The following is a 12,114-nucleotide window of genomic DNA, read 5'->3' on the forward strand; positions in this document are numbered from 1 at the left end:
TCCAGCCACTCTCGAACATCTATTGAATCACATTCAACATGCCCACACGCCCCGGCAATCGCAGGAAGCGACAGGCTGCCTCGCCAGCCCCATCGAGCATACAAAACTCTGTCGACAAAGCCAGCTTGCCCACCCCCATCCCCACTGTACACAGGCGAAGAATAGCTGAAAGTCAGAACCAAGCCAACACCAGCAACAAGCGTAAGCGAGCCCGCATTAGCAATGACGAAGATTTCACTGTCGACATTGAAGAGGAAATCGAAACTGACCTGAACCCAGAGGAGCCCACCAACACCCAAACCGACGTTACCCCTACCATTTCGAACTATCGCAAACTTGGCATGGAATGGGGTATTGCCCGAGCCGAACAATACCTGGCTGACCTCAAGCTCCCCAAAAACAACCGACCCTCAAGCAACGGTCTCTTTGAGGCACAAGGCCTTCAATCGGCCTATGAGACGGACAAGACAATGCTCTGCATTGTTTTGAAAGTCAGCAGAAGGGTACTTGACGAAGCTCTGTCAGTACATATGCCATCTGATCTCATATCCTCTCCTCTTCTTTTCGAGTTCCCAACACACAAGCAAGACACTGATTCAACAATTTTCTGCCTCAACAGATTAGAAGGCCCTCTAGCTTGCAAACCAAATATGTATACTAATTATCAGACTTACAGCAATGTGGCCACGAAGACTGCCAGTAAGTTAATATATTTTACATAGCAAACACAACCTCAATAACCCTTTGATTTGTAATATAGTGCCACCCAAGGGAGTCTCACTTGGCTTTCAAGAACGCAACCGCCTTGTCGGTTCAACTTGGTCGACTTACGTTGATGAGGAACAGGCAGTCTTTAAGCCACAGTACTTCGAGCGTCTATGTGTAGCAACCAGCGAGGCGTACGCACTCACTACAACCCCACTCGGCATTTCTGCATCGGTTGCTGTTCAACACAATACCCCCCCTCCGGTCTCGAACCCCTCACCGAGCAAGAAATCCAAACTTATGTCCCAGTCTTTGAACGCTTGGTCAACCTACAGAAAGTCTCACGCGACCTCCACCAGGGAAGACTTTGGAGGCACAGTGGGAAATCAAGCAACCGGACTTCTGAGCAGCTGATGCAGCTTGAAATTAGCAGGGTTGTTCGGCAGGTAAGCACCATAATATTATTTTTCCATCTGTCAGATACTTACTTCGCTTTTGCCTACCAGCTTAACATATTGAAAAATCATTTCAACTTAAATTTTCACCTCCTGATGGCTTGTTGGAACCCGGCCACCACCACCGCCCGAGCCCTATTCCAGGTTGAGCATACCTCTTGCAACAGATGGGCTCGCCAGCAGGAGAAACAGCACCTTCTTGAGAAGTTCACCTTCGAGTCGACCAGAGCCCCACAACATCTCCGCACGCAACGTCCAGACTCCAAGCCGCAAACCGACTCAGCTGCCCGACAAGCAGAAAAGCGCTCGGAGCTAGCAAAGGCCCTCAATGGTTTGATAGGTACGCCTCTGCGGCTTTGTTTTTTGCACCATTGCCAACTAACCTTCCCCTCCTTCTGCAAATCAGTTCCTTATCTTTGTGGCGGGTACCAGGGCAAAGGAGATGCCCACCCCAAGTGTCCAAACTTGAGGGAAGCATTTGCGACAAAAACCTTCCGAGGCGATGTAGCACTTAGCTTTAATCGTACACTCAACAGCCAGGTGACAGATTTGATGATTTCGAAGGGGCCAGGTTGTCTTACCAATGACGAAGTTGAGGCCTGGTTCAACGATATCCAATCAAAACGATACACTGTTATTATTGACGAGACCAATACCAAGAAAAAAACCAATGAAAAGAAAAGGAAACGTAAAAATAGACACACCTTAACTGCTGAGGAAGCCGCTTTAGACGACAACCCAATTCCAGACCTGGATTGCAAGTCCAACTCATCGCAGGGCAACTCAAGTTTGGAATCAGTTCAAATCCTGGAGCAGCTTACCGGTTTTGAGCATCATCCCTCAAATAATTAACTTTGTTTTACAAAGTTCCTTACATTAGCCTAGGAAGCTTTTTAAAGCTTATTTTTGTTTCCTATTTTTGGTACTGTTTTAATCTAAGTAGTTTTTCACTCATGCTCGCAACTTGTCATAATTGTCAAATAGCATCTGCAATTGATAAGAAATGCACTGTTGCAATATGATTTGATTCTTGAAACCACATCCAAAAGTTCAAAACAAAAAGCTCGAAACAATGAACTATAAAGAAATAAATAACTATCATCACACAATTCCTCTAAAAGCTCTTGATAATATACAAATATGTATTTTTTCACCCTTTGTCATGTGCCATTTTCAAAACAAAAATACCATTATACATCACATACATGAGAGAGAGTGATAAAGTGAAATCACTGATCCACATTAAATACACCCTTAATCGACGCATCACATAGTCGCAAAACAAGCACCGAAATAACTGCAATATAAATCAAACAGCATTCCTGTCAGCCCCAAAGCAATGCAGCTGTGGGGTCTTACCCCTGAACTCTAATGGGTAGGAGACACTCACCAATCGTCAAGTCACAAAAGCGTCTCATCCTTCAAGTCTGAGCAGGACTTGGGGCGCCAAAGTGCTTCCCTAATAACCAAAGCACTTTCAAGCTCTAGCTTTCGCTTAGAGGACCTATGGAATATCAAGGGACTATGAGTCAGCTTGCATGATCTGAGTCATAAATCGGCTGACCAAGAACAATTTACTTACAATTCGCCTTTAGAAATCGAGGGGGTTACAGCGATAGGCGACGGGTGCAAGACGCTGGAAGATCTAATGACAAAAGTCGCAAAAGTCGGAAAATTGCCTTAATCATTCTTCAGTTGATTCGAAATTAGTTTACAAAACAAAACCTACGATGTAGCCAAGTGGGTGACGGTGGCTTGCACAACCTTCTCAGGTGTCATCAAACTCGGCCAGAGAGTACCTAAGAAGTAGGCCTTGCTTATGCCAGGGCGAACTTCAACAAGACACCAATTTTTAAGATCTTCGGCACCCTTTGGTGTTCTTCGGTTGCATCCGGCTCGCCAATGCCCAAATCCAGTGCATTTGAAGCATTGATCCTCGCCTCTGCAAACCAGGGCGGGCGCAGTAGGTATTGAACTTATAAGAAAAGGCGCGCTTTGCGTTTGGTCGCGTGTTGGCAAATCGTCTAGCCCAGTGAATGTGTATACACGGCCACGAGGAGCATTTGGATCTCTGGCCGGCTTTGAACGGATGGGGCGAAATATCGTCATTGAAGGCTTTCTGATCAGATGGCAATGTCGGGTGATGGGGATGGAGTATAAGTACACTGGCGATAAGTGACCAAGCTCGTTTGCTGACTGAGTAGTCGATACTTGCTGCTAAAGGAATGTCCTGGCAATAAGTGGGAAGCCTCGTTTCCGGACTGAGCAATCGATCAGTGAATTTTCGCTCCTTTGGATATCGATATTTGGATATGGATATATCGATATCCAGATTTTACCTTGAATGCCCTTTATCTCATAAACTGCTCACTTGCTAAAGGAATGTCGAATGTCGGCAATTCAGAGTTCTAAGAAGCAAGTCAGGCAAGTAATCCTGACGCACAAGTCAATTGGTGTTAGTGTAAGTTTATCTATCAAGAATTATACAATAATATATCATAGATAAACTTACAATTTGATGTCCCCTCTTGATATATTCCTCCACTTGTTCTCACAAACCTCAAAGCAAGCCATCCAATGATCGGACCCACCAAGCATGTCCAAATAAACTTCGTCATAGAGAAACTTTGTCATCAGTACAACCCTCTTAATGTAAATGTAACAGGTAGATCAGTTGCCACCTTACCTGCATGTGTACGGCCAGCTTCGGTGTTGGAGGTGAGTTTGATATGACATTTCGGACGGCGCGTCATCGGTGTTAAAGGTGCGGTTGATATACTGCCATCCAGGATATTGATCATGGGAGAGGTGCGACTGTCAGCGGTACCTCTCGCACCTTTCACATGCACAAACTAGAGTTGGTATATGTATATGTTTGGGATCTCACAAGTACTCGTACTTGTGACACAAGGGGCAAGTCCAAGTCATTTAACCCTAATCATGACTTGACTACTCATCAATCGCCACACCATACGATCGATTCATCCCACCCTATCCCAACCCCTCACTCTATCCCATACGATTGACTCTCCTCAAACCCACCCTTGATCGGCTTGCACATCAAGTTCCCCACCTTTCGAAACGTGCCATCGAACCTTCCCAAACCCTACATCATTCACTCACAATAGGTCTGTGAGTTTTTCCCCTTTACTTACTTTTTATATCGTATTATTCTTCTATCCACGGACATTCATCGCACCAAGAGAGAATCCTCATAGCCGGCTATGAGATTCTCTCTTGCGCAGGACTCGTTGCAACCGGTTGCAACGAATCCTGAAGGCAGCCGAATCGTCCGTTGGTTTTTTAATGCCAAGCTAACTTCCATTCTTCCGTCCGTTCGAAAACGATTGAAGCACTCGCAAAACAAACAACAAATCGGTGCGTTCGTCTCTTATCCCACCTTTTGGAAGGCCGATAGTTGCACCTGGCTTCAGAACTCATAGCCGGCTATGAGTTCGATCCCAGCGCTGGATTCAGGGTAACCGGTTACCTTGAATCCTCCTGGCAACTATCGGCTCGATTGTGTAGATGTAGAAAACCAATGCTGACCATTATTTACTTTGCCTCCTTCCGACCAGCTCCTCCATGGAACAAACCATTCTTCAAGAGAATTTGGCGACAGCCAATGCTCCGAAGTACTCAGGATACGACTCGGACCTGACTGACTTAGAGGATTTAAAGTAAGTGCCCATTAAAGGATCACTCGCGACCGCTCTCCATCCTAATTTATTGTTTGTTTGTTGAACAGCCCTGCACCTGTACCTGCAAAGAAGCCGAACGCTCCACAACTTTCCAAGAAGACCCCAAAGAAGCCCAAGGCACCTGCCAAGCGCAAAACTGGACTCAAGACCTCAGCTTTCCGATCTCACGAAGTTCCCAAACACCTGCTGCCTCAGACTCCCGCTCATCACTTCGACAGCGTCTACCGCCGACGGTCCCAAGTCGCACATCATCTGCACCGCGAGTTCAATGCCCCATCTGCAACCCAAATTCGTGTCGATTTCGACCTCGCCGTCGCCACCGGCCGGTGAATCAGATAGTTAGGTGAGGTCGAAAAAATCATGTGATTGAAAGAGGCCATACAAAATCACTGTCACCTTCATTTCCTCCACCATGCCCTCCCTTCGGATCATCAAGGGATTCAATCAACGTAAGAAGGAACGTAAGCCAACTACTCCATTGCAACAACAACTCGTGAACACGCGGCAACGTGACTTCGAGAATGCTGAGGCTTCTATGGCTGCAGTGGAACAGCGGCTTAACAAACACCCGGTGCCTATAGATGATGCGGAAGCCGAAAATCACGATGTGCCAGCGCTGGCGGCCGACGATTTAGATCACCCAGGAGAAGAAGCAGGTGAAGAGGAACTGTTTATTGACTTGAATCGATTTATGCCTGGTGACGAGGAACATCAAGCACACAACAACCCAATCATGGCTGCATTGCGCAGGGAGGTTCACCTAGCTGACCGCCTGGCCCACGAGAGTGATTGGCTTTGGCAGTACGCCATTATGTTACCAACATTTCTTCAAAACCGGATGGAAACTTCCAATTGGGGGAACCAAGCGAAATGGAACCAAGACCTACGCCCGCCCTGTAACTGTACCATGCGGACGGAACGAGACGTTGACCTCATTGACATACTATGTGAGTCATCATGAAAAATCATTTTCTGGATGGAAGAATGAAAAGTTAAGAAGATTGATATCCTTTCTGCTGGTCAGCGAGACGGCGAATCAAGGTGTCTTTTTGCAAGCAGTGTGATCTTTCCGACCCTCAACGCCTGCTTCAGATGGGCTATCTTGCTGCTTCACCATCGCAGCCGCGCACAGCTTTTTCGGTGAGACTGATGGTACACCATCATTCACAGTGGATTCGATTCGCCGTGCCTACCGAAGGTTACTGTTCAGCACTGGACGATGTCCTTCACCACGGCAGTCCGGAAATAGTAACAGCCAGTGGCCTTGTGAGTTCGATTCTTTTGGGATAAGATATATATTATCCAAAAAAATTTGAGTTTGATATCTTATAGCCACGAGATTGGCGACAGCCATTTACACAGGCAATAGACGCCTATCGGGCTATACTCTTCCAAATTCGGGAGTTGGAAGAGCAAAAACTGGGACTATCCGACCTTGACAAGCTGGCTGCGAACTGTCCAAAGTGTTTTGGGCCTCCAGTAGGGATTGTTCGACCGGAGGAGCCGCGGGTTGTGGTCTGCCTGGATGGTAACTTCCAACATAAGAGACACGCACGTGCTAGTGTGCCGATGCCGGGCTCGCTCCGTCCTCGACCTTCAATTTTCCTTGACCCGCGATTGGTTGAAGCAAAGGAACGTTTTATGAACCAAGGGCCCGAGTCAGATGGTGAAGATGTAAGTTTTTCATCCTTGGTTTAGCCCGACATAGACTTACAGTGCTGAAGGAATGACCCACGAACTTGGTTTCTGGTGGTAGGACCCTTGCACCGAAGCTCACACCACAGCAAACGATGTGAGAGGGCGAGGTCATTTTAAGAATATGGACGAGTCAGGTTTGTTGGGCATGGCATGTAGACATGACCATGTCCTCAAATTCATTAATCTGATTCAAAGTGGCGAAAAGTAGGTATTATTCTTAATAGAATGTCTTTGTAACTGAATGTTGTTGGATCTATGACTGACCATTTTTTTTCAGGAATTATAACGCACTAGCACTTATCGAGTGGTTGCTTAACCTCCTCAAAAACGACCGAGATGGGACAACAACAGTTGGTATTCTATACGATATAGGATGTAACCTTGACAAAACTATAAAGAAGGTATAATCCCTGTACCCATAAGTCTTATACCACATATATCATATGAGCTAACTACTGCTTTCACCTTATAGAAAACCGTATTCACTGATCCTGAATATGCTAGGCAGGTGAAGATTGGGACGGCTCTCTTCCATGCCTACGCTCACAACTGGGGATGTCAGTTGGAGTATAACCCTCGTCTCATTCGAGGATGGGGGAAAAGCAACGGCAAAGGTCTCGAGCGGGTGTGGTTCAATATTTCGCCGCTCATTCGACTGCTACGCTACGCAACTAAGCATCGGCGGATGGTTAGTCTCGATCTGTGGACCAACCATCGCAATGAGGCGTTGAAAAAGAACGCAGGTACGAGTCATGAACTACAATAATTGGCCCGTTATGTGATCCATATGTGGATTTAGATCACCCGACTCATCATGAATGTTTTTCCCCCACAGTTTCCTTCATGCTTGCCCAAACGAAGAAATACCAAGCTGAGCTAAAGGAAACTAAGGCTTCTCTGGCCAAGCTTGTCGCGCAAGACCCTGCACATACTGCTGAATACTTCCAAATCCAGTGGGATCGTCAGCGAGCGTTGCAGTTGGAAGCAATCAGCGTGCAGACCAAGGAGAAACGGGATCGTCTAGGTGTTTTACTTACGCTGGAGGAGGAGCTTTTGGATGCACAGTGCGTATTTTTTTCCATTGTGGCTTCAGCTACAATCAAATGTACCTTTCACCAACATCATTTGCTTCAGTCAGAGGCTGGTTGATATGAATGCAGCCAATGCGGAAATACGTACTGCAGAGCAGCGCAATGAATTATTGGACCTGCCTGCTTCACTGGTCGCGCTTGAAGTACAGATTCAAAACGTGGCTGACGAACTGGGCAATGCGGAATTATTGAGGGCTAGGCGCGGAACTGGTAAGTCACTGTAAGATCGACTTCATTGTGAAATCATTTAAATGACCATGGTGTGACTGAAACCGCTAGACATCAGGCTGAAGGCCATCCTTAGTGTCCAGGTGGCATTAGGGTTCTTGTATGAGGCAGCGGTGGGTGTAATTCAAGAGCAGGCTCATGCCGCCACAAGAACTGGTGCGTACAATTAACTTCCTTTATGATAATTCCATAGTGGATCTCACCAAGTTATTCTAAACTGATGATGAATAATTGGTCGTTACACAGGTGCCACCCAGCAGCCTCGGAATGAACAACTGCGCAAGAAGAAACGTGTTCTTTTGAAAAAGAAGCTGGATACATATTTGAGGTATGCTTCTAAATACAACCAACGTTTCCGACCGGCTCAGAGACTTCTTGAACCGACTTTGGACGAAGTCGCGGCAATGGATTTGCTTCATCCTTTTTGGGACGAGGTAGCACTCAACCACCTTGATGAACCCTGGGCTTCTTGCCCCAAAACCAAGGAAGGCATATTATCACTTCGAAATCAATTGGCTTCCGAAGAGGAGCTGCGACGTCTGGGGCGTGAGGCCAGGCAGCTCGTAGGTTGGTCGCTCGACTATCAAGGCCGGGTAGACAGGTCAAGGCCCAACCAAGCCCCTGGTCAGCACTGCCGCCTCGCCAACCTTTATTGCCCGCCCTTATGTATGACTGATAATTTTATGACTGATCATTTTTTTACAGGAGGGGTGAGAGTAGCAGAGTGGAACTCTATCCACTCTGGGCTGTCTAAGCGTACCAGCCGCCTATGGACTCATTGGGAGCGCTGCTTGTTAGAAGTTGTGGAACTTACAAAAGACTATGTAGAAGGGAGGGTAGAAGCCGACGGTGCTTTATTGCTTGCTTGGCAGCAAATGCATGCGCGCACAACAGGTGCCCCAGTTGACTTACTTATGCTTCCAATATTATGGGCACCTGAGGAAGGGGATGAGGAAGCAGCATGGATACTTCAGGGAGGGGATGAGGAAGAAGAGGACAAAAGAAACTTGGACTTCCATGGTTTTGATCGACAGCAAGGTATTAATATTGACTGGGAGATGGCACTTTGATATTTTCATGCATCTCTTTGCTTGTCTTATCTTCTTTCTAAATCTGTAAATACTGCATGGCAATCTTTTGAAGTGGATGATGATGAAAAGATTACGAAGACAATTTTTTCGGTTACATTTGCTCTGAAGGCTTTAAGTCATTTTGTGGGTGGACATCTCTCAGACCCACACAAGTTTCTATGGCCGGACCTTGAGTTATGAAATATTATCAAATGCAAGATGATGTCATTATCATCTCAGTTGCTACCTACACTTGGTTTGGTCAATGGAGGTTTTTTTTTTTGTTGATTTTTATCAAGACCCTTCATAGAGCATCTGACCATTTATAAGCAGTTACCCTCTCAAGGTTTGGATATCTTGTGGAATCAGTGATAGAATCTTCAGCTGAACCAGCTAGACATTCAAACAACTTTTAATTGGTGGAAGCTAAAGTCTAGAATTCCATACCAAATCGGTCGACTAATGCTAGTTACATGTGAAAAAAAAGCCATGCGACACTGGGTTTGGTTTAATCTACAATACAAACCGGATTTTTCTTTTTTTTCCGATGTTTATTAAGACCCTTCATATGCTCTGCATGACCGTCTATAAGCGGTTGCCAAGGTTCAAGCCAAGTTGAGGCCTCGGGTTTATGAAACCTTCGCCATGTTCCACATAGTCGTGGGGCGGGGAAGTTCGGCTTTGTGAAGTCGAGTAATAGGGATGTGAAGTGGAGGTCAGCATAGGCGAGGACGATTGGAGGGTTCATGTTATAAGGGGAGAAGTAAGGAAAAACCAGCTGACTATATGAGCCAGGATCGTAGTACAACACCGGTCGGTTGAAGGTAGTTGCAATGACTCCACCCCAACTGGGCATGCCAAGCCAATGTTTCCGGTCGGACGCCACATTGGGTTTGCTGGTGAGAAGGCGAGCTAAAGCATCAGAACGATTCTCAGGTAATGGACGTTCATCCTCGATGTTTTTTACCGTATCGGCCATCTTTTCACGTATGCGTTCCCATTCGTCCTGGGATTGCCCAATTGAAATGGCAATGGCTCGGAAGCCACAATGTCCATCCGCTTTAACTTCTCGGATATCTATAACAAATGGTTCGAGCCAGGAGTGAAGATGATACTTCGCCATAAGGGCCGGTAGATTGGGGTTGATCACATTTGGCCTCTGTATTAAAGCAGCCTCGCGGCAACGTTTACGTGTGGTGACGCGTGGACTTAAAGTTGTAGGTGGAGAAGTTTGAGATGAGGATGTGGGTGATGTACAGATTGGGATGCCCGGTAGGCAATCGAAAGCGACAGGTTCCGAAGGGACAGGTTCCGAAGCGACAGGATCCGAAGCGACAGGTTGGTATGGTAATTGTGCCAAGCAATCTGATTTGGGCAATTGAAGGGATGAATCGATTGGTTGTGATGGTGATTCTTCGATTCCGCTATCAAGTGGACCCGTCGGAGATAAAGAATGTTGTGTAAGTGTATGGACTGGTTGAGGACGCTCGGGGGTAGGCTGAGAGATCAGGAGATCTTCAAAGTTGAAGGTGGAGGTGGTAATTTCTGAAGGACCACAGAACTGTTCGATAAGACTTTCAACCTGGAAGATGTAATTGATGAGAAATGATCACACAATAAATACGGACATTTCAAGCTATGATTTGATTGGCATGGATTGCTTACTGAGCGCTCTTCCTGATCTACGCCTATGTCTAGCGAGGCGTAAGGTAAAATCGGGGTATTGTTCTCCAATTCTTGAAGCAAAGTCTAGAATCGAAGTAACCTTATCGAGTCAGCTAGCCATAGTTTGTTGGGTTGTGTGAAGGTCTGCTGCCTACCTGTTGTGTTGGTTCTGGTAAGAACAATATAGGTAATTTCCCCTCATTGTTGATAATGCGTTCATTGCTAATGAGTGTCTGGATCTTCTTTAGTATATCCTGCTGACGATCTGGTGTCATAGCGGAGAGGTGGGCTCTGAGGTTTGAAAGAGTGGTGTCGAGTGAGTTGTTCAACTGAGGGTCTCTTTCAATGTCATAGTTCGGCTGTCCGGGATGCTGGTCGATGTTTCGAATTGGCAATGGATGAGTGGTGGTGGTTGGCTGAAATGATGGAAAAGGATGAGAGAATTCATTCATATTGTATAATCAAGGATACAAACTGAAGATGACTGACTTTTGTTAAAGTAGGTTCGATTTTCCTATGGAACATAGAGGTAAAGGATGTAAGTTTATCTTCTTATCTCTTTGATTGAATCGAATTTTTACTTACCATGAGTAGTTTGTGTTCGCAAGTGAATTGGGTCCTTCGGCTGTCGAGGTAGGGTCCAATTTTGAATTCAGACTATTGAGAAAGGAAGTGTCAGTTTTTTGTATGTTGTCTATATGATAGAGTCATTGTAATGTGAAGTGGCTTACTGTGAGGTTCCGATGGCTGGTTCATGCAAGATTGGACTGGCTTTGTCATTGACTATGACTTCGTCATCGAGAAGGACGCCTGGGGCAAGGATCGGTCCAGCTTTGGGGTCCTTGTACCTCTTGCGAGGTTTCACATTCGGGTCGGTCGGGTGATTGTGGCCCAGATGAGTGTGGATGAGAATCCAAGTTGAGAAATCGTGTAGGTATCGGGTGTCTAGTTTGAATGGGCATCCAATTCGAGCCGATTTGGTGGTTCCTGCGAAATTGGCTCGACCAGAGGGATAGCCTGATCGGTAGCATTCGTAGTGTGAGACCGAACTACTTTTTTTTTGAGAGTTGCCGATTCGAATACGGTAGCCGTGCTCCGTAGCTGGGAAGTCAAGCACATAATCGTCCATCTTCCTGCGATCTTTGTGATGAATTTGAATTAAATCAGGTACTGGCATAATGTACTTGTTCTGGTCCATTTGTAGTATTGAGAGTGAGGTAAGAATGTAAGAAGCAGGAGTGTGGGATGCTGATGTAGTGAGTTTTTGCCTTGAAGTCGTGAATTGCTATCGATTGGATGAGGTAGTGAAAGTTGAAGAGGTAGTGTAATTTTATTCGGTTGTAATCATGGTATGAAGAGTTGAACTTGGGTAGTAAAATGGGGACTTGTGTAGTAATATTTGGGCTTGGGTAGTAGTTTGTTGACTGAAGTAGTAAAATCCGGAGTTGAGTAGTGAAATTGGAACTTGGGTAGTCTTAGATTCTGGATTGAGTAGTAAGGT

General features: G+C 45.9%; 5 protein-coding genes across 5 annotated transcripts; 3 read left to right on the plus strand and 2 right to left on the minus strand.

Annotated features, from left to right (window-relative positions):
- Nucleotides 1–38: 38 nt before the first annotated feature.
- Nucleotides 39–2,012, plus strand: MELLADRAFT_88567 (uncharacterized protein; the record flags this gene model as incomplete). The annotated part of the gene is made up of 6 exons (XM_007411837.1): nucleotides 39–520; nucleotides 620–699; nucleotides 761–1,083; nucleotides 1,125–1,151; nucleotides 1,212–1,500; nucleotides 1,567–2,012. 6 exons carry the CDS (start codon nucleotides 39–41, stop codon nucleotides 2,010–2,012), a joined length of 1,647 nt encoding a protein of 548 aa, XP_007411899.1.
- Nucleotides 2,013–2,561: 549 nt separating this feature from the next.
- Nucleotides 2,562–3,961, minus strand: MELLADRAFT_108171 (uncharacterized protein; the record flags this gene model as incomplete). Its single annotated transcript, XM_007411855.1, has 5 exons — nucleotides 2,562–2,664; nucleotides 2,743–2,805; nucleotides 2,890–3,279; nucleotides 3,604–3,631; nucleotides 3,847–3,961. The coding sequence occupies 5 exons, from the start codon at nucleotides 3,959–3,961 to the stop codon at nucleotides 2,562–2,564; spliced, it is 699 nt and encodes a 232-aa protein (XP_007411917.1).
- Nucleotides 3,962–4,745: 784 nt separating this feature from the next.
- On the plus strand, nucleotides 4,746–5,191 carry MELLADRAFT_64638 (uncharacterized protein; the record flags this gene model as incomplete). The annotated part of the gene is made up of 2 exons (XM_007411838.1): nucleotides 4,746–4,840; nucleotides 4,909–5,191. The coding sequence occupies 2 exons, from the start codon at nucleotides 4,746–4,748 to the stop codon at nucleotides 5,189–5,191; spliced, it is 378 nt and encodes a 125-aa protein (XP_007411900.1).
- Nucleotides 5,192–5,273: 82 nt separating this feature from the next.
- On the plus strand, nucleotides 5,274–8,948 carry MELLADRAFT_108173 (uncharacterized protein; the record flags this gene model as incomplete). The annotated part of the gene is made up of 9 exons (XM_007411839.1): nucleotides 5,274–5,808; nucleotides 6,032–6,127; nucleotides 6,489–6,535; nucleotides 7,236–7,302; nucleotides 7,395–7,623; nucleotides 7,694–7,860; nucleotides 7,930–8,034; nucleotides 8,125–8,445; nucleotides 8,584–8,948. The coding sequence occupies 9 exons, from the start codon at nucleotides 5,274–5,276 to the stop codon at nucleotides 8,946–8,948; spliced, it is 1,932 nt and encodes a 643-aa protein (XP_007411901.1).
- A 508-nt stretch (nucleotides 8,949–9,456) lies between these two features.
- MELLADRAFT_64641 (uncharacterized protein) lies at nucleotides 9,457–11,811 on the minus strand (the record flags this gene model as incomplete). The annotated part of the gene is made up of 6 exons (XM_007411854.1): nucleotides 9,457–10,530; nucleotides 10,614–10,697; nucleotides 10,769–11,029; nucleotides 11,103–11,127; nucleotides 11,199–11,270; nucleotides 11,345–11,811. 6 exons carry the CDS (start codon nucleotides 11,809–11,811, stop codon nucleotides 9,457–9,459), a joined length of 1,983 nt encoding a protein of 660 aa, XP_007411916.1.
- Between the last annotated feature and the right edge of the window lie 303 nt (nucleotides 11,812–12,114).

This window comes from Melampsora larici-populina, assembly GCF_000204055.1.
Source record: "Melampsora larici-populina 98AG31 unplaced genomic scaffold MELLAscaffold_27, whole genome shotgun sequence".
Classification (NCBI taxonomy): Eukaryota; Fungi; Basidiomycota; class Pucciniomycetes; order Pucciniales; family Melampsoraceae; genus Melampsora; species Melampsora laricis-populina.